The sequence below is a fragment of the Paramormyrops kingsleyae genome, chromosome 8 (assembly GCF_048594095.1).
Source record: "Paramormyrops kingsleyae isolate MSU_618 chromosome 8, PKINGS_0.4, whole genome shotgun sequence".
NCBI classification, from domain to species: Eukaryota; Metazoa; Chordata; class Actinopteri; order Osteoglossiformes; family Mormyridae; genus Paramormyrops; species Paramormyrops kingsleyae.
In genome coordinates this window covers 28,490,810-28,517,325 of record NC_132804.1, presented here as the reverse complement: position 1 = coordinate 28,517,325, position 26,516 = coordinate 28,490,810, and the positions used below count along the sequence as shown (strand labels likewise).

General features: G+C 37.9%; 1 protein-coding gene and 1 long non-coding RNA gene across 4 annotated transcripts in view; one reads left to right on the top strand and one right to left on the bottom strand.

Annotated features, from left to right (window-relative positions):
- Positions 1 to 19,618, top strand: part of LOC111860019 (myosin heavy chain, fast skeletal muscle-like) — a 29,031-nt gene extending 9,413 nt beyond the window's left edge. Inside the window, exons 2-41 of one of the 2 annotated variants that reach the window (XM_072715604.1) lie at positions 6,313 to 6,348; positions 7,139 to 7,351; positions 8,457 to 8,600; positions 8,687 to 8,843; positions 9,018 to 9,045; positions 9,144 to 9,255; positions 9,336 to 9,428; positions 9,524 to 9,587; positions 9,673 to 9,771; positions 9,851 to 9,954; positions 10,064 to 10,202; positions 10,285 to 10,403; positions 10,651 to 10,800; positions 10,909 to 11,079; positions 11,166 to 11,472; positions 11,605 to 11,675; positions 11,771 to 11,858; positions 12,353 to 12,470; positions 12,584 to 12,707; positions 12,806 to 12,942; positions 13,392 to 13,647; positions 13,782 to 14,024; positions 14,110 to 14,286; positions 14,366 to 14,511; positions 14,618 to 14,708; positions 14,784 to 15,173; positions 15,255 to 15,381; positions 15,487 to 15,605; positions 15,744 to 15,940; positions 16,028 to 16,211; positions 16,358 to 16,523; positions 16,638 to 16,762; positions 16,857 to 17,165; positions 17,248 to 17,451; positions 17,550 to 17,675; positions 17,780 to 17,950; positions 18,158 to 18,262; positions 18,345 to 18,440; positions 19,041 to 19,172; positions 19,503 to 19,618. In XM_072715604.1, the coding sequence (XP_072571705.1) occupies positions 6,313 to 6,348; positions 7,139 to 7,351; positions 8,457 to 8,600; positions 8,687 to 8,843; positions 9,018 to 9,045; positions 9,144 to 9,255; positions 9,336 to 9,428; positions 9,524 to 9,587; positions 9,673 to 9,771; positions 9,851 to 9,954; positions 10,064 to 10,202; positions 10,285 to 10,403; positions 10,651 to 10,800; positions 10,909 to 11,079; positions 11,166 to 11,472; positions 11,605 to 11,675; positions 11,771 to 11,858; positions 12,353 to 12,470; positions 12,584 to 12,707; positions 12,806 to 12,942; positions 13,392 to 13,647; positions 13,782 to 14,024; positions 14,110 to 14,286; positions 14,366 to 14,511; positions 14,618 to 14,708; positions 14,784 to 15,173; positions 15,255 to 15,381; positions 15,487 to 15,605; positions 15,744 to 15,940; positions 16,028 to 16,211; positions 16,358 to 16,523; positions 16,638 to 16,762; positions 16,857 to 17,165; positions 17,248 to 17,451; positions 17,550 to 17,675; positions 17,780 to 17,950; positions 18,158 to 18,262; positions 18,345 to 18,440; positions 19,041 to 19,172; positions 19,503 to 19,523 (5,859 nt within the window). In that variant the 3' untranslated portion in view covers positions 19,524 to 19,618. Of the gene's footprint in view, positions 1 to 6,312; positions 6,349 to 7,138; positions 7,352 to 8,456; positions 8,601 to 8,686; positions 8,844 to 9,017; positions 9,046 to 9,143; positions 9,256 to 9,335; positions 9,429 to 9,523; positions 9,588 to 9,672; positions 9,772 to 9,850; positions 9,955 to 10,063; positions 10,203 to 10,284; positions 10,404 to 10,650; positions 11,080 to 11,165; positions 11,473 to 11,604; positions 11,676 to 11,770; positions 11,859 to 12,352; positions 12,471 to 12,583; positions 12,708 to 12,805; positions 12,943 to 13,391; positions 13,648 to 13,781; positions 14,025 to 14,109; positions 14,287 to 14,365; positions 14,512 to 14,617; positions 14,709 to 14,783; positions 15,174 to 15,254; positions 15,382 to 15,486; positions 15,606 to 15,743; positions 15,941 to 16,027; positions 16,212 to 16,357; positions 16,524 to 16,637; positions 16,763 to 16,856; positions 17,166 to 17,247; positions 17,452 to 17,549; positions 17,676 to 17,779; positions 17,951 to 18,157; positions 18,263 to 18,344; positions 18,441 to 19,040; positions 19,173 to 19,502 lie in introns of both variants that reach the window. The other variant, XM_072715603.1, reaches the window with a different exon arrangement.
- LOC140592310 (uncharacterized) lies at positions 1,136 to 19,162 on the bottom strand. Of its 2 annotated transcripts, XR_011992675.1 has the most exons (4): positions 12,780 to 12,919; positions 12,280 to 12,419; positions 9,138 to 9,241; positions 1,136 to 8,763 (listed from the first exon to the last, which is right to left on the bottom strand). It is a non-coding gene; the product is annotated as an uncharacterized lncRNA (long non-coding RNA). The 2 variants fall into 2 exon arrangements; XR_011992676.1 differs by lacking the exons at positions 12,280 to 12,419; positions 12,780 to 12,919 and adding an exon at positions 19,062 to 19,162.
- Positions 19,619 to 26,516: the final 6,898 nt, after the last annotated feature.

The window sequence follows — 26,516 nt, the reverse complement described above, 5'->3', positions numbered from 1 at the left end:
TAGATGTCTGTTATGTATGAATACACACACACACACACATATTATATATATATATATATATATATATATATATATATATATATATATATATACACACACACACACACACACACACACACACACACACTATACATTCATACAGTACAGTATGCCTCTGGTTATGTATTACAAGCTTTGTACAGATACACTTTGTTAGATTGTGACTGTAACTATTTGGAAAAGACTATAGCAATCCATAGTGATTTGTTAAAATATTTTGCATTTCACTAATTTCCATGAAAATATTGTGGTGTCATGGTGCAGTAAATCAAAGTGTGTATCCATTACAGTAAAATAGTATCTGTTCTAATGATGAAAGTGTTTTTTACCTGAGTCGTTCTTGATGGTTTATAATAATCAGATTTTGAAATATTGTCAAAGTTTAGTTTTTGATCATTTTCTGGTATGTAGTTACCTTGCATGGCAGCCTCCACCACCGGCGTGTGGACGTGTGTGTGGATGGCTGAATGTGAGGCATAAATTGTAAAGCGCTTTGAGTATTCGTAAGAGTAGAAAAGCGCTATATAAATGCAGTCCATTTACTTCTAACAATATCACTTACACTTATAACTGGGAATTCGCTTGAGGCACAGTCTCACTGGCACTGGCTTTGCCTGTCTACTGTCTACAGCTGCTGAGTGTTATGTGTCAGTCCTTTGGGAACCTGACTCTAATATCCTCACATTACCAGCATGGCTGGTAACTCTAGGACAGGCAACAGGTGAGGAACTGATAGTCTATCCAAATCAGTCTTTTTTGAACAACAGTATTGTGGGGTGACTCAGTGGTGTGGTGGCTGTGCCTGTGATTGTGATCAGAATGTTACTGATTCAGTTTCCAGGGTCAGCGGAGTGATGTCACCATTGCGCCCCTGAGCAAAGTCCGTAACCCCCCAGCTGGTCCAGGGACCCTGCTGTCTCTAATGATCCTTATAACCAAGTAACCCTGTAATGCCCTTTAAAACTACTTTTCTTTGTGCCAGTGGGTTTTGAAGGGGAGTGTACAGTAATTAACTAGACATTTTTCTGTTTTCACTCCCTCATTGCTTACCCCTCACCTCAGCACCGACAAGAGAAGCATACAGACAGACATAATGATCAGTCAGACTCATCGTTTTATTTAACATTTTCACAAACATTTTCATTTAAACATTTCCATGAGAATTAAAATAGTCTGAGATGCCATGTATTTACAACACCAGCATACTCACATGTTCAGGTATTTAAAAGACAAACAGACAGGAATATTAAAGCCATAGGAAAAAAAAGTGAATATGAAAAAAAGTGACATATTAATGAGCAACGTTGTCACTTAGGATAGTTTTACTATGGTTATTGTAGGGATATACAGTTAGCAGAATATACAAAAAAACAGCCAATCAGAATTCAGACTGTAAATACACATCATATACATTTTAACATGCATGTCAATGCATCAGATAACTAATTTTAATATTTTATAATATATATGATACAAATATACAAATATATATATAAAGAATACGTAATAAATTTTTAAATCTTGTTAGTAGATAATTATAGTGAGAATTTTTTCGATACCTTACCTGAATTCATGAAAAGTTCCTGTAAATGCCGTTCAATCAAACACGTACTCATGGAGCGTTCAGTTTTGAAGGTGGTTCTTGGTCTACTTCAGTTTAAGACTTACAGCACTGTCACTGGAGCTGAACAAGCAGATGTATTTATATTCTGACAACAAACCCTGTCAGGGATCATGTTACCATCATTCCCCCTAGATTTCTAAGTGCTGCTCTGTATCACCAGCATTATGTCTTTCAAATGGAAAACAACCAAGCATTCATTTATTTTGCATTTTATATTATATAATAGGTATCTGAGATATAGCACAGGAACAAACCAAATGTTTTAAAATCAAGCAAACATTTCAGCGGGTGATATATACTGTAACTGGAATGGAAAGTGGATGGATTCTGTGATTACTTTTAGTTATTTATTACTAAGGAATAAGGATTTCCAAGTACAAAAAAGTTGTTTGAGGGCATTTTTCTGAGTAAAAGAGTACTTCTCCAAACCCCCAAGAAATATATTTAGTCACTGACTAGATTATGGATTACCTGGAGTCATCATACATGACTGTACTCAATGGAGACTAACGCAACTGTTTCATGTGGACATTTTTTTCTTTTCTTTTTTTTGATTCTCTTGAAAAACCATTATACTTGTATCATGCTTACCCTGGATACCAATGTAATGGAACCTGAGATTGTGCCCTTGTGGCGGCTCTGACCTGGCCATGTTTGGGTACTGTAACACAACAGCTGTGTACAGTTCACAGTCCTCATGAACCATGGCAGAGTGGCCCCTCTGGCTATCATCTGAATATTACATGACATATTTTTACAAGCAAAGTACCTCTTGGGTAGCCCCATCAAGCATAGGATGCAGAAGCAATTAAATTTGCTTAGATTTTCATGTATTATATATTTTGGTTTGGCACATTCTAAGTTTACTTCTTTCTCAAGAGTTTTTCAGATCCCCATCCATATGGATAAAATGACTGATTGCTAGATAGATCAAGTTTTAAATTAACAAAATTTGATAGCATTCCATTTTGTAAACTATCCTCTTCTTCGTTCCTTTAACTTTTAAGTTCCTGCTTTGAATGTAACTTAACCCTGTAACATTCTTTCATTGTAAGTTCCCCATTCCTTTCATGGTCAGATCCCCTCCCTCTCAGCTGCTCCCACCACATTTTAGCTCACAGTCTAGTCCCAGCTATCTCCTTTACCTTCTTTATTGCAGTCTTGCAAATTATTTATATTTCCTTTTTCTTCTAAACATAACCCCTAAATTTTGACTGTCTACAGCAGAGTGGTACAGTCCTGACCTTTCCTTGCCATCTTCAGAAAAATACGCTTCACACCTTTCTTTAAAAACAAAGGCTGGTCAAAGATTGTTGTACCAAAAAACCAGCCAGTAATCTTTCTCTCATCTGTCAAAAACAGGAGCTTGTACCATTAAATGAAAAATGTAATGTGCTATAACAGAATGATATTCCACACCATAACTATCCAGGCCACTATCAAGAGACAACTCTCAAAAGCTCCATGCATTGCTGAAGAATTTATTTGGTGGTGGGAAAAAACTTGAGCTGTTTATACTACCCCTCATTAAAGGCAGGACTACAGTGAATGAGTGTATATTTAGGATATGTAATGTCTGGTTGTTCTCGTTGTCTCATAATCCATGTTAATAAAATTTGTGCTAAAAAAAGAAGAAGCAAGTTTTGACCCGCCATCTCCCACAATGAAAGCAGGATCCTTACCAGCCCAAGGAGGAGGCATCAACCCGTTAACGATGCGCCGAGAAACATGGACCTCCTTCCATCTATTATCACCATCATAATCTAGAAACATGGATATGGGGATACAAACCTATGGTTCTGCAAAATGTAGTTCCTTTCCCAAGTTCTGCAAGAAGAACCCTGTGGCTAGACACAAAGCTTGGTTTCGCATGCTGAAGACACAGATCTTAACCGTGTTACCTATTGCTTGGCTGTTGCTGCTCAATGTTACAATATTCAAAATAAAGTTTATAGTCATGAAAACGTTGATGGCTACACATCACACAACACAATAAAACTATACTAGAACTATATCACAGTGAGAAGCTGATCGTTTTACCTGGAGATATTTGACAACGGTATTTTAATTATTAGGTAACACTTATACGTTACCTGACTGGGCACAAATACTTAGTAATAACTCAGTTTCTTTTCAAGTACAAATTATGAACAAATCAATATAGTCACTACTTGAAATAAAAGATTCATCACACTTCATTAATGATGAACAAACATGAGGTTAGTATTTCACTACTTGTTCCTTTAGTAGTACCTTCGGTAGTTTACAGAATTAACAGATATATTGCCAATATAGTAACTGTTTGGGATGAAAGAGGCATCATGATTCATTAATGATGAATGAACATGAAATCACTATTTAACTTATCACGACTTGTTCCTTTAGTAGTTCCTTAATTAGTTCACAGAGGTTTTCAGAATTAACAGATATTGTAACAAATATAGTAACTGCCTAAGATAAAACATGCGTCACAAGGCATTAATGCTGAATGAACATGAGATCAGACTTAGTTAATGGTTAATTAATACATACAGAATAGTATTTTATTTGTGCCCCGTCAAGTAAAGTGTTACCAATTATGAATTATAACACATACTGTGTAAAAATTTGTTGCAAATAATTCCCATTTTTAGTTACTCATCATACCTTTCTATAATATGCCTGGTTGTGGCAGAAACCATAAACTAAAATTTGGAAAAGATTCTTTATTTGTCTCAAGAAAATGTTAATTTGTAAGAGAAAACTCCTTGCTACACCTGCACAACAGATCCAAGAACTAGTCATTGAGGATTGGAATGAGGTTCCATATCGGCCCCAATACTGGTGCTAGTGACTCCTTCCCATTTCTAGGCAGGACATCCTGGAGTCTTTATGAGGAGTTTTAAATGAAAAGATGACAAGGGAGAGTTTTAATGTTTTAATGCAGTGTACATGGGGTGTAATGATTTAATGCAGTGTAGGTGGGGTTTAATGTTTTAATGCAGTGTAGGTGGGGTTGCACTGAGGTGTAACTATCACTTCTACAATTTGTGTAATTGTTTTTTTTGTTGAAGTATAAAACTTACATAACTCTTTATATCCCATATGAGAGTGGGACAGTGCGAATGTACTGTGCCTTTAAATTAGCATTTAATAGACTCATTAATTATGAGAAACCCCTTAAAGTTTCATCATCAATCTTAAAGTTCAAATTCCAAATGACTTGTCACCCATATGAACTATGATATACAAATCAAAACTGTTGACTATCATGTGAGTATTTTTGGTTTTGTATAGATTTTGCTCTTTTAATGGCACTGAAGTCTTTGAAAACTTGTCTGGGTTTTTACTGTTAAAGTCAAGACATAGCCAAGAATAAAAATTCTGATTATAGATGCTCAAGTAAGACATTAAAATACATCATATAACTCGTTTTATTTGAACAATTATAAATATTCAAATGTACACACGCTCAGTAAACATTTGACTGAAGTTTCTCACTCTATGAATTTTAATAATAATGAAATATTGGATCATGTGATTCTGGTTAATATCATTTAATTAAGTGATAGAGGAATTCAGATATTTGCTTCCCTGCATGTGTCTGGTTTGCTCATGAATATCTAATGATCAGATGTGTTTTTGCTATGAGCAATTTGTAAAACCCTGATCATCAGCTAACCACTTGGTAAAGTGTTTCAGACGGTTACAGCGTGGTATCTGCCATTCCTGGTTTTACCTATTAATAAAAATGCAAGACTAGCAGGAGTCTTGCAACAGTATACCAATGACATCTGTGTGCTGCAACAGAGATAAACTAGATCCTAACCACAGGACCTAATTTTAATTGTCAGTCACATTGTTTTAATGAACAGTTTGGATTAGTCTAATTCAATTAAACTGTTATGACACTGAAGCATGTGCAGTCATCTTTAGAGAGAGAAAAGAACCTACCTTTATCATTGAATAACTGATAAACACACACTTTTCCAGTGAAATACAATTTCATTTAATAATGTTTAATCTTATCAGTCTTGCTATTATGTATCTTAATCTTACTATATATATGTAAGATGTATATTAATAAGGATATATTAATGATTGACATTATAATATTGCTAATATAGAGTAATTACATTTTTAAAATAAATTATTGATATTGCAAAGTGGATTGATGTTCAGTTTATTATGTTCTGCAGGTCTTGTGCAGAATTAAATCTCATCACATTTTTTTGTAATTCGATTTCATTGTCTCTTTATTTCAATAATTGTTGTGTTAATGTCTCAGTTGTAGATGCCTTATTTGAAGTTAATATCATTTAGTTATTGGTATTTACAATTCTTTTAATAACTAATAATATTAAGCTCAATTAAGGCATGTACGCTTGAGACTTTCTTTATGATAAAAATAATGCAACTGTGAGCAATATAGGAGGCTCAGTGTAACATACCAGAGTAAGGGGCTGACTGACATGACCAAATAGAGCAGAGTGTTTTTGCTGAGCAACCACAAAGCTTCCTATAAAAGCAGCACCTTCAGACCAAGAAGCGAAAACCATCCAGCACAGGTATGTACTGTATGTGGTCATGTCAAGCTGTAACGTGTCCAAATCAAACTCACCTACAGGAAAGGCATCCTGTATTTTAACTGCTTAATTTTTCTTTTTCAGCGCCCAACACCGAAACCTCAGCCGGCATCAAAGAAGGTAAACTGCTGCTTGTAGCCAGTCATAAGATTCACTTTAATAGTAGCCAAATTGTGAAATGTGCCATGAATTTGCAAATTCTATGCAGCCAGGACTTGACATGCAGTTAAGATAAAGTTCCTGTTTCATGTGAAATTTATAATGTGTTTATATTTATTTTAAAAAAAAAACATTCAGATATTTCATTGAAACAAGGTTCAGCCTCGAATCCCAAACATCCAACTTATTTTCTTAACATTTTAGCAATATTAAATGAAACAACAACTGAAAAGGATGCATTGTTTAGGTTGCTAATTGTTAGATTTTTTTTTTTAATTGTTCTGCATTTTAAACTTTAATGTTAAATGATTATTATATGAAACTCTCATGGAGGAAATAACTAGCAATTATCTAAGGTCCATGAGAGTAATTTCTGAGATATATGTCTGACTTTAAATGGGCACTGAGAAGAATATTTTACTATTCCTATATCGGAATAGTATCAGAAATCCAGCTGTTTTATATTTGTGATCAATTGATCACATAATAGAGATACAAAATACATAGCTATCTATGACGTTAACAACAACAAAAAAACCCTGCAACATTGATTAAAGCCAAGGACATGTCCCAACCAATATTGTGGAGAACTGTGTGTATGAAGGGGACGGGGGGACTAATTTGGTTAATACCAATGACAAAAACAAACCTACACCTTTGATTAAAACAATCAAGATATTACATTGTCACAATCATTCTACAGATAATTCAGAATAATATCTTCACTAATTTCAACTGTCTAATTTGTCAGGAAACTGTCATCATGGGGGATGGAGAAATGGAGTGTTTTGGCCCGGCGGCCATTTACCTCCGGAAGCCAGAGAAAGAGAGGATTGAGGCCCAGAACAAACCCTTTGATGCCAAAACGGCCTATTTTGTGGCTGAACCAAAGGAGATGTACCTCAAAGGGGTTCTTCAAAGTAGAGAGGGGGGCAAAGCCACTGTTAAGACTTTGTGTGGGCAAGTAAGTACAACTGTGTACCTAACAGATTAATTACAGATCATTAGTACAAATTATTAGGCTTTTCATTTTAAAATATGTCCTACTTGAACTATGGTAATCAATTATAAAGCAATTCATGTACAGTCGAACCTCGTTACAACGTACCCCGTTTATAACGTTTACACCAATACAACGTTCAAATTTCGATGTCCCGAATTCGCGTAATGCATTATTCCATTTGCCGGTATCGCTTAGAACGTACACCTTTACAGCGTAAACTTCGATATAACGTATGATTTTCAGAGGAAAATAGGCAAACTGACCTTCGTTACAACGTACAGCCTCATCTTCCGAGCGCGCGCACAATTCAGAATCGGCTGTTGCCGGCCATCTACATCGCTTAGCAACGCCTAACTGTATGAACCTATCCTCACGAAGCATTCCACGCCGGCCGGACTCCTTGCATGCAGCCCCCGTTTTTTCATGGTTTTGCATGGTGTCATGCTGCCGCATATCAAGCAAGATGCCTGCTAAAAGCAAACGGATTTCGCTGACCGACAAGGTGGAAATAATTCAGAATTATACATGGCAGCCTTATACTGCCGACGCGAACTAAGTTCTGAAACTGTGTGGTTATTGGGGTAATTGTGTGACATATAGTGAAAGAAATTAACAAAAGACAGATGTCTAACACATGTATCGAAATTTATTTCAGCCAATTGAATCATATACAGGTGCATAATTTTGGTTTGACATTAGGTTACAGTAAGGCGATTTGAACGATAAGCCGGCAGTGGATTTTGCGTTATGTCGGCTGTCTATGAGTAACTGATATTAACCTAGTTTGAAGAATAAAGTTCCTATTATATTCTTCAAACTACACAACCTGTATGTCATAGTGTCTACTTGAGGGGTGTTTTCTAAAAGTTTTTTTATATACATTTTGTGTTCTATCATTCATTTTGAGGGACTTGGTTACAACGTACTATGGTTATAACGTACAAATTCTTAATTCCCCCGAGGTACGTTGTAACGAAGTTCGACTGTATTCATTTTTATTTTGAATGTCATTTTTTTGTGACTTTGCCTATATCTTGGGACAAATCTCTGTGTCTTCTTAAACCAGACCATTACAGTTAAGGAGGATGACATTCACCCCATGAACCCTCCAAAGTACGATAAAATGGAGGACATGGCCATGATGACCCACCTCAATGAGCCAGCTGTGCTGTTCAACCTCAAAGAGCGTTACGCAGCATGGATGATCTACGTAGGTTTTTCCATTACATCTGTTTTATGCGTCCTTTCATATAAAAAAGTACATGTATGAATAAATGTTTACTTTCTGTATTACAGACCTACTCCGGGCTGTTCTGTGTCACTGTGAACCCCTACAAGTGGCTCCCAGTGTACGATGCTGTTGTTGTGTCCGGCTACAGGGGCAAGAAGAGAATTGAAGCTCCTCCCCACATCTTCTCCATCTCTGACAATGCCTTTCAGTTCATGCACACAGGTATGAATAACCCAAAATGAGAATCTAGTGGTTTTTATTTAAATAAGTAGTCATTTGGCATATTGGACATATTATCTCTTGAAAACTGCTAGTTATGCAATGTGGGTATTTAGGGGTGAAAACTATGCATGGTTACAAAACATAAAACAACACATTTCCTTATCATCCTTACAGATCGTGAGAACCAGTCAGTCTTGATTACGTAAGTATCTCAGTGCTATCTAACCTTAACAAAAAAAGACCAGCTTGAAAACCAAAATGTGCATTACACCTGAGTCTATATCCCATACTCACCCATAGTGGAGAATCCGGTGCAGGAAAGACTGTGAACACCAAACGTGTCATCCAGTATTTTGCCACAGTCGGCTCTTCAGACAAGAAAAAAGCTGAGCCTGTTCCTGGAAAAATGCAGGTGAGAGAGAAAAACAAAGACTATTAATAAGGAACATATATACAGAAGCAAGAGTCTCAATGCTCCAGTGTCTCCTGTAGGGTTCCCTGGAAGATCAAATCGTTGCAGCGAACCCTCTGCTGGAGGCTTATGGTAATGCCAAGACTGTGAGGAATGACAACTCCTCTCGTTTTGTAAGTTATTTAATCTATTTTTTCCTTAAATTTCACTCCCAGAATTAGCTGCAAAATTACTGTTTTAAAGTTCTAATACTTTCATTATATTATAGGGTAAATTCATCAGAATCCATTTTGGGCCAACAGGGAAACTGGCTTCTGCTGATATTGAAACTTGTAAGTTCTCATCTACCAAATGATTTACTTCTATTTAATTCAGCACAGAAAGACAAATCAATATGTTGCAAACTCCTATTGACAGATTTGCTAGAAAAGTCAAGAGTCACTTTCCAGCTGTCAGCTGAGAGAAGCTACCACATCTTCTATCAACTTATGACAGGCCACAAACCAGAGCTGCTTGGTATGTACCGAGTGTCTGGGGTAAACTGGGGTTTTGTATCTGCAGTTTACATCTGCGAATATTTTCTTTATCTTTACAGAGGCACTTCTGATCACCACCAATCCATACGACTACCCCATGATCAGTCAAGGGGAGATTACCGTTAAAAGTATCAATGACGTTGATGAATTTATAGCCACAGATGTGAGTAAATGGTTAATGCACATCATGTTCTTCTAACCACACAGTAACAACAGCAATCTGTCTTAGCAGTATTGGAATTAAATTCATGTTTCTGTTCTGAATTATGCAGACTGCCATTGATATCTTGGGCTTTAATGCTGAGGAGAAAATAGGCATCTACAAACTGACTGGAGCAGTGATACATCATGGGAGCATGGCGTTCAAGCAGAAGCAGAGAGAGGAGCAGGCAGAACCTGATGGCACTGAGGGTAACTGATATGATAACCTCAACCATACAATAATCTACCCAGAGTTATAGATCATTAACCAAACATGTTATTCATATTTCAGTGCCCGATAAAATCGCCTACCTCATGGGCCTGAACTCAGCTGACATGCTGAAGGCTCTGTGCTACCCCAGAGTGAAGGTCGGGAATGAGTTTGTGACCAAGGGGCAGACTGTACCTCAGGTAAGGAATGCAGCGTTAACATTGTATGCATTCACTAAATATTTAATAGGTTTGGAATAATTTGCACTTACTACTGCTACAAACTTGGCACTACAAGAGTTAAATTTCATTTTAATTATATTATTAATATTATATCTCATAGAAACATTCTTCTCTTTATAAACAAGGTTAACAGTGCTACTATGTTAATGTGTAAATCCATATATGAGAGTTTAGAGAAAAAATATATTCTTTTTGCAATGATTAGGTGAACAATTCCGTTAGTGCCCTCTGCAAATCAGTCTACGAGAAAATGTTCTTGTGGATGGTGATTCGCATCAATGAGATGTTGGACACCAAGCAGCAGAGACAGTTCTTCATTGGTGTGCTGGATATCGCCGGCTTTGAAATCTTTGATGTGAGTGAATGTTTTCAGTGTTATCTATTATTTACAATAATGAGATTCCATTTATTATTATATTATTTATTTGCTTTGTATAATAATATGTACTGTTTTTCTCATCAGTTCAACACATTGGAGCAGCTGTGCATCAACTTCACCAATGAGAAACTACAACAGTTCTTCAACCATACCATGTTTGTGCTGGAACAAGAGGAGTACAAGAAAGAGGGGATTGATTGGGAGTTCATTGACTTTGGTATGGACTTGGCTGCCTGCATTGAGCTTATTGAGAAGGTTTGTAAAATGGACATTGATGTATGTGAATAACTTCCTCCATTATCTCATCATTAGGCATAAATAATCTGTTGTGTCTCCAACAGCCAATGGGCATCTTCTCCATCCTTGAAGAGGAGTGCATGTTCCCCAAGGCTACAGACACAAGCTTCAAAAACAAGCTGTATGACCAACATATGGGCAAAAATAACGCCTTCCAGAAGCCCAAACCTGCCAAAGGCAAAGCTGAGGCCCACTTCTCCCTGGTGCACTATGCTGGCACTGTGGATTACAACATCGCCGGCTGGCTGGACAAGAACAAGGATCCTCTGAATGAATCTGTTGTGCAACTCTACCAGAAGTCTTCGCTGAAATTACTGGCCTTTTTGTATTCAACACATGGTGCAGGAGACGGTATTTATAATTTCAGATTTGTATATGTACTGTAGAAAGGATTTAGATAACAGGATCAGGAAGAGTGATAATCATAATTATATATACATCAATAAATTAGATCATGATGAAAAACTTTTTATATGTAAACAGAGGCTGGTGGTGGCAAGAAGGGAGGCAAGAAGAAGGGTGGCTCCTTCCAGACTGTGTCTGCTCTGTTCAGGGTACAGTACATATTGTAATCAGTTACTGTCTGCAATATCTATACATGCCTCCATCTTACAGGTATGTCAATGGCATGCATCCTGTCATCCTACAGGAGAACCTGGGCAAGCTGATGACCAACCTGAGAAGCACTCACCCTCACTTTGTGCGCTGCCTGATTCCAAACGAATCAAAGACACCAGGTTTGACCAGCACTGCACATTACATCAAGTGCATAAACATCAGGATTAAAGGAGTTTCACCAGGTTTATTTAAGAAATAACATACGAGAAGGAGTGTGGTTGTACCCCAATAAATCTCGGCCTGTGGCCTGGTGCCTACGACCAAATCACAGACATGGAATACAACCGCTTGACTTTCAGTATGTTATTGCTTTTATTCAATGGTTCACTGAGTAACATTTAGAAGCGAATAGTAATTAGTCACAACAGATAATACTTTGTTGGATTACATTCCAACACAACACTGGTCACTCGCTCTCAACTACTTTGCATCATTTAAGATTAAATAATGGTTCTTAGATACATCTGTAAAGTGCAGTGATACATCTCATGTGAAATGCTTGAGGACAGGTATACTCTGATTACAGCACTCATAAAACACCTCTTGTCTAATCGGATTTGTTGGCTGGAGCTGTATAATCTGATTTTATGTATAATTCCTTTATTTCCTCCAGGTCTGATGGAGAACTTCCTGGTTATCCATCAGCTGAGGTGTAACGGTGTGCTGGAAGGTATCAGGATCTGCAGAAAGGGTTTCCCCAGCAGAATCATCTACGGTGACTTCAAGCAGAGGTCATTTCACACACTTCTCTTTCATGAATTATTCTATAAACAGAATATCTTTCTTAATTAAATATCATTGGTAAATAGATGCATAACTAATAACAGCTAAACATAAATCACAGATACAAAGTCTTGAATGCCAGTGTGATTCCGGAAGGACAGTTCATTGATAACAAGAAGGCTTCAGAGAAACTCTTGGGTTCAATAGATGTTGACCACACTCAGTACAAGTTTGGCCACACCAAGGTAAAAGGCTGAAGATACCTGTGTCGTGCTATTTCTAACACACATTACAGGATTCATAACCCTGTTATTTACCTAATATCTACTACATCTGTTACCAGGTGTTCTTCAAAGCCGGTCTGTTGGGTCAACTGGAGGAGATGCGAGATGAGAAACTGGCCTCTTTGGTCACCATGACTCAGGCCCTGTGCCGTGGTTTCCTCATGAGACGGGAGTTTGTAAAGATGATGGAGAGGAGGTAAATTGTTAAAGACATTAGAATGTTTGCACCCTGTGTCTCGTGGTTTTCTTCTGGGTACTTTTCCTCTCACAGTTCAAACACATGTAGATAGGAGAGTCTCTAAAATGCCTGCAGTGCGTGACTGTGTATGTGAATTTCCATGTTGACGTGCCCTTGTATGGAGTGGCATCCCATTCTGGGTGTACCTCAGTCATGTGCCCATGCTTACCAGCCTCAAGGATCCCTAGGAAACCTTGGCTGGGAAAAGCCATAAGAAGATGCATAGATGGATGTATATGTAGCAAAATGCTGTATTGAGTAGCATGCAATTTTTAAATTCAGTTTCATTTAATTACTGTGAATTGTTGTCAGTTATTTTAGCAATTATTACAATGTGTCATTTTGAACAACACATGGACAATCTGTACAAATTTTGTAGACCAAGTTCTCTTGTGCTCTTGCTTCAGAGAGTCCATTTACAGCATCCAATACAACATCCGCTCATTCATGAATGTGAAACACTGGCCATGGATGAAAGTGTACTTCAAGATCAAGCCACTCCTGAAGAGCGCAGAAGCTGAGAAGGAAATGGCCAACATGAAGGAGGACTTTGAGAAGACCAAAGAAGAGCTGACGAAAGCACTGGCCAAGAAGAAGGAGCTGGAGGAGAAAATGGTTTCCCTGCTGCAGGAGAAGAATGACCTGCTGTTACAAGTGCAGTCGGTATGTAAATAATCTGATTGCGTGATAGAGATATGAAAATACTCAACCAACCATAATGACTGGTAAAAACTGTTTAGTACAGATAAATTTTGATCTTGCAATTTGAAAAAATGGTTAATTTGTTTTACATTTAGGAAACTGAGAATCTCTCAGATGCAGAGGAGAGGTGTGAGGGACTCATCAAAAGTAAAATCCAGCTTGAAGCAAAACTCAAAGAGACAAATGAGAGGCTGGAGGATGAGGAGGAAATCAATGCTGAGTTGACTGCCAAGAAGAGGAAACTGGAGGATGAATGTTCTGAGCTAAAGAAAGACATAGATGACTTGGAGCTGACCTTGGCTAAAGTGGAGAAGGAGAAACATGCCACAGAAAACAAGGTTAATGTTAAATCATGAAAAATCTTATACATTTTGACTATTTCCTTAACTCTATGTAACCAAGTATGGAATGCTTTCCTCTCAGGTTAAAAACCTTACTGAGGAGATGGCCACTCAAGATGAGAGCATTGCCAAGCTGACCAAGGAAAAGAAAGCCCTCCAAGAATCACACCAGCAGACCCTGGATGATCTCCAAGCAGAAGAAGACAAAGTCAACACTCTGACCAAAGCCAAGACCAAGCTTGAACAGCAAGTGGATGATGTAAGGAAAATAATCATTGTTTTATGGCTCTAAATACCAAAAAATATGTTTCAGATCAATAACTTGATTTTATCTGTAGCTTGAAGGCTCTTTGGAACAAGAGAAAAAGCTACGCATGGATCTTGAGAGAGCCAAGAGAAAGCTTGAGGGGGACCTGAAACTTGCCCAGGAATCTATAATGGACCTGGAGAATGATAAGCAGCAGTCAGAGGAGAAGATAAAGAAGTAAGAATATTGTTAAAATAAAACTGTGAGAAAACCTCAGTCCCTAGTTTATCCACAAGTTTAAAACTGATACTGAATACTGAGAATGTGTGATTACTGTCCACAGGAAGGACTTTGAGACTAGCCAGCTTCTGAGCAAAATTGAGGATGAACAGACACTGGGTGCTCAGCTTCAGAAGAAGATTAAAGAGCTGCAGGTAAACTCTTGGTACTTCAAATGAACAATGTGGAGCTATCTAGTACTATGACTTACACACTGTCATGTATTTTAGGCTCGTATTGAGGAGCTGGAGGAAGAGATTGAGGCTGAACGTGCTGCCAGGGCCAAGGTTGAGAAACAGAGGGCTGATCTGTCCAGGGAACTTGAGGAGATCAGTGAGAGGCTTGAGGAAGCTGGTGGTGCAACCTCTGCTCAGATCGAGATGAACAAGAAGCGTGAGGCTGAGTTCCAGAAGCTGCGCCGTGATCTTGAAGAGTCCACCCTGCAGCACGAGGCTACAGCTGCTGCCCTCCGTAAGAAGCAGGCTGACAGTGTAGCAGAGCTGGGAGAACAAATCGACAACCTTCAGCGTGTCAAGCAGAAGCTGGAGAAGGAGAAGAGTGAATACAAAATGGAAATCGATGACCTGAGCAGCAACATGGAAGCTGTCTCAAAATCAAAGGTATGTGAAGCCTGTACTCTAAAAATTTTCAAGTTACACTGTCCATATGGTTACGATATTCACATGCATTTTTTTTTGCAGGCTAATTTGGAGAAAATGTGCCGCACCCTTGAAGATCAGCTAAGTGAACTCAAGACCAAAAATGAAGAAAACGTTCGCCAAGTGAATGACATGAGCACTCAGAAAGCAAGACTCCAAACAGAGAATGGCAAGCTGATTAGCTAATTCATATATGACAATTTTACCTATTTTGCTATAAATTTAACCTTGTTATTGAACTATTTTAAAAATTGTCATGCTTTAACTTCTTTAGGTGAGCTTAGTCGCCAGCTTGAGGAGAAAGAAGCTCTTGTTTCCCAGCTGACTAGAGGTAAACAGGCCTACACACAGCAGATTGAGGAGCTCAAGAGGCATGTTGAAGAGGAAGTCAAGGTAACTAGAATTACAGTTCTAGAGTTTACAAATAAAGGATTCATCCTTTCATATTAACTCTGAGAAAAATGAAACAGGGTAGCAACAACTATTTAATATTGATTCAATACTAATGGAATCACATTGTTTTTTTTCTAGGCCAAGAACGCTCTGGCCCATGCTGTACAGTCAGCCCGCCATGACTGTGACCTCCTCCGGGAACAGTTTGAGGAGGAGCAGGAGGCCAAGGCTGAACTGCAGCGTGGAATGTCCAAGGCCAACAGTGAGGTGGCTCAGTGGAGGACCAAATATGAGACTGATGCCATCCAACGTACTGAGGAGCTCGAGGAGGCCAAGTAACTACACTGACTCTATATATTCACTTAACTCCATAAATAAATGTACAAATAATTCAGCTGAAACTAAAATTTCACTCTCCACAGGAAAAAGCTTGCTCAGCGTCTACAAGATGCAGAAGAATCAATTGAGGCTGTTAACTCTAAATGTGCTTCTCTGGAGAAGACCAAACAGAGACTGCAGGGTGAGGTGGAGGACCTCATGATCGATGTAGAGAGAGCAAACTCTGTGGCTGCTAATCTGGATAAGAAGCAAAGAAACTTCGACAAGGTAAATAAATGAAAACACACTCTCACAGAGTCACCTTATACACCAGGAACAACCAAACAACCTTCACTCATCAGACAAAACTGTTTGTTATTAACATGCCTTCACCTTTGTTTCAATAAATAACATTTTATGTTTCATTTTTCTAGGTCCTGTCAGAATGGAAGCAGAAGTATGAGGAAAGTCAGGCAGAGCTGGAAGGGGCTCAGAAAGAGGCTCGTTCTCTCAGTACTGAACTGTTCAAGATGAAGAACTCCTATGAGGAAACTCTGGACCACCTGGAGACCTTGAAGAGAGAGAACAAGAACCTGCAGCGTATGTCCCTCAATCAGCTGAGATTCGTTATAATAGCATTACAGAACCACAGACGAAATCATGATTATTTTTAAACATATTGATGTTTTCTTGCTTTGTTTATTGACAATTCAGAGGAGATCTCTGACCTGACTGAACAAATTGGTGAGACTGGAAAGACCATCCATGAGCTTGAGAAGGCCAAGAAGACAGTAGAGACAGAAAAGTCTGAAATCCAGACTGCTCTAGAGGAAGCCGAGGTAATTACACCCATAAAACAGTAATAACAGGAAATAAAAATAATGCTGGGGTACATGGGGTATTACATGTATTATTTATCATTTACCTTCACAGGGTACACTGGAGCATGAGGAGTCTAAGATCCTACGTGTCCAGCTGGAGCTCAATCAGGTCAAGGGTGAAATTGACAGGAAGCTGGCTGAGAAAGATGAGGAGATGGAGCAGATCAAGAGGAACAGCCAGAGGGTCATTGATTCCATGCAGAGCACTTTGGATGCAGAAGTCAGGAGCAGAAATGATGCTCTGAGGGTCAAGAAGAAGATGGAGGGAGACCTCAATGAAATGGAGATTCAGCTCAGCCATGCCAACCGTCAGGCTGCAGAGGCCCAGAAACAACTGAGAAATGTCCAGGGACAGCTTAAGGTATGTAAACAGTTATCCTGACAATAAAAGGGAAGAGTGTATCTCTGAATAAGAAGATAATGGAAGATGTGTTATCCTACAGGATGCCCAACTGCATCTTGATGAAGCAGTCAGGGGACAGGAGGACATGAAGGAGCAGGTTGCCATGGTGGAGCGCAGGAACACTCTGATGCTGGCTGAGATTGAGGAACTGAGGGCTGCTCTGGAGCAGACAGAGAGAGGCCGCAAAGTGGCCGAGCAGGAGCTGGTCGATGCCAGTGAGCGTGTTGGACTGCTGCACTCCCAGGTATGTTTGAAACATCAAAAGTTATGTATGATCTTCCTGGAGACATTCCTCTAATTAAGTTATATATGTTATACTGAAAACACATCAATGTCTTTCAGAACACCAGCCTGATTAACACTAAGAAGAAGCTTGAAGCAGACCTTGTTCAGGTCCAGGGTGAGGTGGACGATGCCATTCAGGAAGCCAGAAATGCAGAGGAGAAGGCCAAGAAGGCCATTACTGATGTGAGTCACATATTAAAACAAAAATTACTTTGAGACTGTAAAACAGTAAAATATCCAGGACCAACATCATTCGTATAAACAACAATTGCGAATGAACCTTTCAGGCTGCCATGATGGCAGAGGAGCTGAAGAAGGAGCAGGACACCAGCGCCCACCTGGAGAGGATGAAGAAGAACCTTGAGGTCACAGTGAAGGACCTGCAGCACCGTCTTGATGAGGCTGAGAGCCTGGCCATGAAGGGTGGAAAGAAACAGCTCCAGAAACTGGAAACCAGGGTGAGCAGTACAACTGTTAAACTGTGTTTATGAGAAGGCTAATAACCTCTTATCATTTGGTAACTTTAAAGTGAAAAAAATGGATGGATTGACATTCGCGCATTTTATGTAGTTTTATATTTCACATTATTAGCATATAATTGCTTTACCACTTGACAAGTATTTGATAAATCCACTGGAAAAAAAATCTGAATTTTTACATTGAAGGTACGCGAGCTGGAGTCTGAGGTTGAAGCTGAACAGAGACGTGGAGCCGATGCTGTGAAAGGTGTCCGTAAATACGAGAGGAGGGTCAAGGAGCTTACCTACCAGGTAGATTTTTACAAATATTTATATAAACATAAGAAACATACACTGGAAACTGCTGGTATCTAACAATCCATACTTGTTGCAGACTGAGGAGGACAAGAAAAATGTGACCAGGCTGCAGGATCTGGTGGACAAGCTGCAGCTGAAAGTGAAGGCCTACAAAAGACAGGCTGAGGAAGCTGTAAGCATGAGTTTCTGTTCTATTCATTCACATTGCAAATACATAGAATTTTGTCAGCATTATTAATCCATAATCAAACAGACAGACTTTTATGGAAGACTACAAATTTTCTGCAGATTTTAAAGACAACTGATAATTGCCGTTATGGATGTGACATTTTTTGTTATGGATTTGACCAGTCTTCTGCAGACTATAGAAACCACATGCTTGCATGGTTAACTTTTATATGAAACAATTGAAATACTAATTGTGAAAAAAATGAAAATATATGACATATACACATATGTACATTTTGATGATTAGATTAGATTAAATTAGATTACATATTGGGTTCCTGTATTTGAATAGACTGGGATCTTGAATTTACTTGTAGGTATGGTGTGATCTACAAATGTAGGCATGTTGAAATACAAATAATGTTTTGTAGCAAATAACCACCACCATTGTCTGATTATGAATATGATATTTTTTACTCCACATATACAAAATACACCATAAAACTTCTTGCTATCTCTCAGTAGTAGCCTGTTGCAATTAAAGCTCTTGGTCCAACAATGATTCTGCATGACTCTCATGGTTTGATCTTTGATTGCTGTACAGGAGGAGCAGGCCAACACTCACCTGTCCAGGTTCAGGAAGGTGCAGCATGAGATGGAGGAAGCCCAGGAGCGTGCCGACATCGCTGAGTCTCAGGTCAACAAGCTGAGAGCCAAGAGCCGCGATAGTGGAAAGGTAATTTAATTTTGTTACCTGTTGTTTAGATTTTAAAAACATTACAATTTTTATGCTGTAAATTATTTTTCCTATTCTATATTAAAATAACGTAAGAAATTAATAAAACAATATTGTAATAAAAGTACAAAAATACTGAAAAGACATAAAGGATGAAAGCATGAGTATAAAATAGGGAGGGGAAGGAGGGGTTGTAACCCCTCCTGCAATTAAAACCAGCCAATACACGCCCTTGGACCCCCCTTAATGGGTGGAGACCTTAACACCCCCATTGAATGAAAGCGTAGTTATTACAGGACAATGCTCTAAATCTTTCTATTTCATTTGTAGGCTAAGGACGATGCAGAGTAAGGAATAAAAACCCAACTGGAGCCACTAACAAGCTATCATACAATATGAATTTCTTGTAAAATGCTTCCAACACAATAAAGAATCCAGTCTTGTGATCCATTTGTCTTGTGTGTTTTTGATCATTTGTTGAAGTAATATCAGCAAGTAAAATGTCAAATTACATGAACTGAAGAGACATCAATGATTGGTTGTTAATAGCATATTCATGAGATTCAGAATAAGGCTTATATATAGAATCTTGGCATTAACCACAGAAGCACTGCTTTGCAGCACAATGATATATTTAAGAAAATACAGCGGATTTCATAATTATGTGAACCAATTCTACCTATAAGTACACATTAAACTTTCCTTTAGTTATCTTCTAATTAGGGAGTAGCAGAAGGGACCCATCTAAGATAATAATAATTACACTTAACCCAATAAAAACTAATTGCATTATCCAAGTAGAATTAAGAAGGGTTCTAACACATGAACTACAGAAAAATAAAACTAACTCTGGATTATCATGCTAAAAAGCTAAATTTATTATTATTTATAAATACATCTTACATCACAAAGCAGGAACCTTTTACGAAGTGACTATTGTATGTGTGCCTATCAGCCATGGTGAACCAATAGCCTATTTTTGTACCAATATAGCCTATTTTTGTAGCTGCAAACAGGATTAAGCACGGATGGTGAAAGGGCTCGAACCTTAAGAATGATCGGTGTGCATGGCTGCCTGTGTACTGGACATCAATTTGAAACCACCTGGCTTGCTTTTGTTAAAAAGATATTTCAGCTGGAGAACCAAATATCGAATAAGAGGCTAACTTTACCTCGGTGCAAGCTGTGTATATAAAGTAATGTGATTGGTATAGGTTATATCATAATTTTGACTTAGCACCTAAGAACATAAGAAATTTACAAACAAGAGGAGGCTATTCGGCCCATCAATCTCGTTTGGAGAGAACTTAACTAATAGCTCAGAGTTGTTAAAATCTTATCTAGCTCTGATTTAAAGGAACTCAGGGTTTTAGCTTCCACTACACTAGCAGGAAGACTATTCCATACTCTAACTACACGCTGTGCAAAGAAGTGCTTCCTCAAATTCATTTTAAAATGTTCTCCCGCTAATTTCCACTTATGGCCATGAGTTCTAGTATTTAAACTAATATTGAAATAGCCATTTGGCTGAACAGCATCCAGACCTGATCAGCTCAGCTAACCTCTCCTCATAAGACATTCCTCTAAGACCAGGAATCATTCTCGTAGCCCTACGTTTCACCATTTCTAAGGCAGCAATGTCCTTCTTAAGGTATGGTGACCAAATCTGCACACAATATTCTAGGTGGGGTCTTACCAAGGAATTATATAATCGTAGCATCACCTCCCTTGACTTAAACTCCACACACCTAGAGATGTATCCCAACATTTTATTGGCCTTTTTTATTGCTTCCCCACACTGGCGAGAGTGGGACATGGAAGCATCAACATACACACCGAGATCTTTCTCGTAATCAGCTACCTTTATTTCAGTGGAACCCATAAAATATCTGTACTTTATATTTCTGCTCCCTGCATGGATTACCTTACATTTGTCTGTGTTAAATTTCATTTGCCAGGTATCAGCACAGTCCCTAATTAAATCCAGATCCCGTTGTAGCCTCTCTGCTGCTAGATCAGTATCTGCTACACCACCCACCTTGGTGTCGTCTGCAAATTTAACCAGTTTACTGTATGTATTGGTGTCAATAACATTAATGTAAATTAGGAACAATAGTGCTCCTAAAATTGAACCCTGCGGTACCCCACTATGAATGAAGGCCCAATATGATATTGTGTCTCTAATAACTACTCGCTGCTTCCTGTCAGTTAACCAGTTTTTGATCCAAGCTGCCACAGTTCCTAAAATCCCTGCAGCTTTGAGCTTAAGCAAGAGCCGTTTGTGGGGGACAACATCAAAGGCCTTCTGGAAATCTAAGTAGATCACATCGTAGGCCTTTTGTGATCAATTTCTCAACATCAGAAACATCAGAAAAACTGTTATCACTGGAACATTGATTCTGAAATTAAACTGTATTTGTCCCAGCCTGCAATTACTGCTGATGCTGATCCACTGGTTTGGTGGAAATTTCTCACCTCATAATTATGAGCCCCTGAAAGGTGTAGGTCCCCTGAATCTGCCAGGGTATACATACCCCTCTGACACCTCTGCATATGAATATATTTTTTTGATATACTGGACCCTGGCATACTACTTAAAATGTTAGTAAACTTAGCTCTTACCAAATTCAGATTTTTTTCCAAGAGGGAGTTTGAAGGGAGAAACTATGTTTATAAAACTTATTGTAAATGCAAAAGTACAGCTTCATTTCTGATCAAGCCAAATAGTAACTGAGTCAGTGTACCACAATAATAACATACATACTGGAAGAACTGCACATGGCTACTGGTTTCTTTCTAAGCTAATTTACTGACAGTGCTGGTCTAGCCAACAGAGGAAAGCAGAGTAGACCACACCCTTCCCAAACACTGCCTGTATGCTAGCAGCCTAATTACTATTATATTTACAATGTGATTACAATGTTTGAATGTATTCTGCATAGTATTATAGTTAATAATAATAATAATTATAATAATAATAATAATAATACATTTTATTTGTATTGCACTTTATATTTTAGCAATCTCAAAGTGCTACGGAGATAAAATAAAAATAAATAAATAAATAAAACAGGAGAATCTATAAGTAGTTTCTATATTCTATAATCAAACTTGCAGCTTGACTAAAATTAATTTATTTACCTGTATTTTACCAGGAAGTTCCATTGAGATAAAAAATCTTTTACAAGCGAGAATTGGCCAAGGTAGCAGCCGTACATATTTATGACACGTTAAAAATACAACACATTACCGTTATTTAAACACACTGACCTCTCAGGAAGCACAACATGTCTCCTTCACCAAATTCTTTATGACGCCCTTAATTTAATTTGGTTAATTTTAGGTTGTTCTGCAGATTATTCAGTGTCCATGTGCATAGTAAGAAAAAGCAGTTTTCGTCACACTGGTCAAAACTGGGGTACAGTGTAAAGTAACCACTAGGAGGAGTGTAGTTGGTAACTACCAGAGCTGAGACAGAATAGGGTACAGAGGTAAGCTGCCAATTTACCCAGACTCTTCATAGACAGAGTTGGGTAATTCAGGTCCAGAGAGCAGAAGTCCAGACCGGGATTTTGTTTAAATCAACCAGTTGAGTACTGACTCTTTTGGTTGAAACAAAATCTTGGTCTGGACTTTTACTCTCTGGACCTGAATTACCCAACTCTGTCTATAGATAAAAATATACCAGTGCTGTTTTCTGCAAGTGGTCAATAAAGGTACGGCTCCTTCCACAATTATTGGCACCCCATGTAAATATTTGTAAAAAGGGTTAGAAAAAATCCACCTTTTAGTGAAGCAGCTTCATGTCAGAAAAATTCAGAAAAATCCAACCTTTTATTAACATAAATTTATTCCAAGGAAAAAAAATCCTTCATCAAGAAATAATTATCTTTAACAAAAACACATGAGTGACAGGGCTGCCAATAATTGTGGATGGCACTGTGCTTGGCAGCATTCGTCTTTCAATTTGCCCTCTGATCAACTGGCACATTGTGTTTTTATGTAAAAAGCTTGCAAAAAATCACCATGCAAAAAAGATAGAAGTACCCACAAAAATGCTTTTACCCATTAAGAAATTGCCTTTGCAAAACTATACTCAGATATGAAAGCAAAATTAGACTGCCAACATAACACACACTTCATAAAAAAAACCCGAAGGCTATATTTATGTTTTAAACCTAATGTACGAATATGCAATATTAAAAATCAAAATCACAATTTTAAAAAACAAAACTTTTCAACTTCACATTCCTTCAATACACAATTAAATCAGTGAGTTACCCTTGAAGCCAAATATCCTTCTTATAAATCTGTCACGGTACTTCTAATCCAGCCACTGAAGTGCACAGATGAAAGTAAAGTTGTCTCACCAAAGACATTCCAGAAACACTGAACACTGTGACCCTGCGGCTATCACTGAGCTAGCAGCTATACTTGTATTTAATGCAACACAGAGAACACAGTGGTAATTTTCCACCGTGACATTGTTCTGAATGTCTCAGCTTTTGTATCACATGGATAACAGAGTTAGAATTTAATCATAATAACTGATATCTTTATTGATCCCAGAGGGGAAATCGTCTTTATGCCTCCCTCAACTTGCTCTTTGCAGAGTAAGCTGTCTGTGAAGGGCAGCCACCTGTTGTGGTGCCCAGGGAGCTGAGGATTAAGGGCCTTGCTCAAGGAACTGCAGATGTATTAAGGCTGAGTTGGAACTGGTGACCTTCTGATTACAGGCACACAGGCTTAGCCCACTGAGCCACATGCTGACCACACATCACTGCCCTTTCCTCCATATAATATTTCCTGGGCAAAAAATCTGGGTTGCTACCAGAGGCAGAGCTAGACTTTTATGTAAGGGGTGGCCAAAGGGTGAGCAAGGGTTTCTCAGAGCGGTCCATATAAATATGATAAATGAAGGAAAAAAATATTTTTCTCGTACACACTCATAATAAACAACGAGTTTGTAAATGTTTGTTGAATAAACACAACATTTACAAAATCATAAACACCAATCATAAAGTCCAAGCCTAATCTAATTAATTAAATGCTGCTATTTTTTATGTACTGCAAGTGTGAGACCACCTCTCATTAGGAAGGTAATACAGTGTAATATGTTATAAATACCTGCTTAACTGTTATCAATACCGCGGGTGTGTTTTGGATCATGTAGGAACGCGTACCACTGGCAGAGCTTTTAGCCAGTGACATGTCAGTAAGCAGCACGCACAGGGTACTGCTGCGTCGGGATGCCTTCAGGACCACTCGGAAATTACAGTTTTCCGCTCAAATCTTTGCCCGATCTCCTCATTGGTATATTTTAATGTTTACCATTTCCAGCGGGGTGGCACTGGGGGTGGCAAGGGTACTGTTGGGGGTGGCAATTGCCACCTCTGCTACCCCTTTTTCTCCGCACCTAGTTGCTATGTGATAATCCAGAAAATTTAACTGTATAACCTGCTCTGATTGGGTAATTTTTAAACCATACCATAAAAAGTTTTAAAAATCCAGGTCACATGCATATCAGTATATGCTAATTTGGAATATAAATCATGGTATATATTAGAACAAAGAGCATTAGTTGTGGTTTGTTCACTGGACAACACTATAGGCCTGAATCATTAACTTCTTTAGGTTCAAATTTAAAGCATATTGAATGTTTTTGTAATATTCACAATCTAGAAACCATTTAACAACATTAACTACTTTTCATGCATAATTAATATAATGTATCCAAAGTACAAATATACAACAACGTGCTTTCAGAGCATCTCTGTCCAGGGAGCTATTTTTGAATCGGCTTACTTTGGATAAAGTGTGCTGCTAGATCTTGCTTTTGGATCATTTAATTTGATCCCTAGATGACTATTATAAATAGTTCAAGGAAGTTAATACTTGAAATTAAGCTATAGTAAAACCCAAAATGAATTAACCCGTACCGCAAGCTTTCTATATGACTACGTAAGTTACCTTCACAAGCCAGGTTATCATACAGCATAGAATCTGGACTTTGGTGGTACCTGGGACATTACCTGCTTTTTCAGAGCGAAAAGTATCAAGTAACCATGAAATTCTCACACAAGCTTGTACAGGTCTTGATTTTAAAATTCCTAGAACAGGTAAAACAGCAATAAAAGCACAATTTTTGATATAGTAAATGCACCTACTGATTTGCATAAGTCTGATCTGTCCTGGTATACAGAACATAGGGTTACTAAACATAAATGAGGCTACTAAGGATACCTAATACCAGCCCTAAATTTTCTACAAAAACAAAATGATTTGTGTGGTATATTATGTCACACATTCCAGTGTGGTGTACACTTTTGTCAATACCACAGAAAAATAATGCTAAAACGATAACTGGACACAATTCTATCAATTTCTGCATGAACATATTAAAGGGGATATTAACAAACAGAAACCAATTATTCTGTTTTTGTTTAAAACACCATCTTTTCAATCACCTATAACCCAATTGCCATATCAAAAATATCAACAATTGCAATTACTAATTAACTGCAATTGGTATGCCACTAATTTCCATGTTATTTCTTTTTAAGACTTATGTCTAAAAGATGTGTTGAATGAATCATTTGGGGTTAACAAGCACCTCTATAAAAAGTGTTCCAGGTTTGTAACCAGCACGTTTAAGCAGTTTAATGTAGAGCCACAGATATATAAACTCTACTAATATTTATACTGCTTCTAATACTACTATTAGTATGACTACTATTACTAATACTATTTCTACTAATGATAATAACAGATAATTAATTATAGTTAAATTATGTACCGTTTTATGTTCCATGTTTCTCAAACACTACTACAGCAAGCCATACCTGCTTCTCCTGTGAAAACTACTAATATCTTTAGTCTTTACTGGAACAGGGGATATTTACTGTAGTTTATGATGTCTTGAGCAGCTTATCTACCTTTCATAACATAAGTTTTTTGCTGAGGTTATTAATGATAAGAGAAATGGCTGCTGTTGCCAATGTTACCTATTGTTACCTATTATTAAAAATGCAAGACTGGCAGCTCTTTGGATACAGTATACCAAATGACATCTGAGCAGTTCTTTGCAGACACATGATGCTTCTCCTTTGTGCATCATAACATTTTCACAATTTGACTTACATTTACTGAACATTTAAAATAAAATTTAATTTAATTACAAACTATTATCATATTCCAAATCATGTACTGTAAGACCATTCACAAACATGCTTCAAGTTAATCTTTTCAAATCCCATCCTGTGAATTCTTCAACAATTTTGCACAAACATGGAGATGGTGCTATTATATGTCTCAATGATAAAAAAGCAAGCTCATCATACAGAA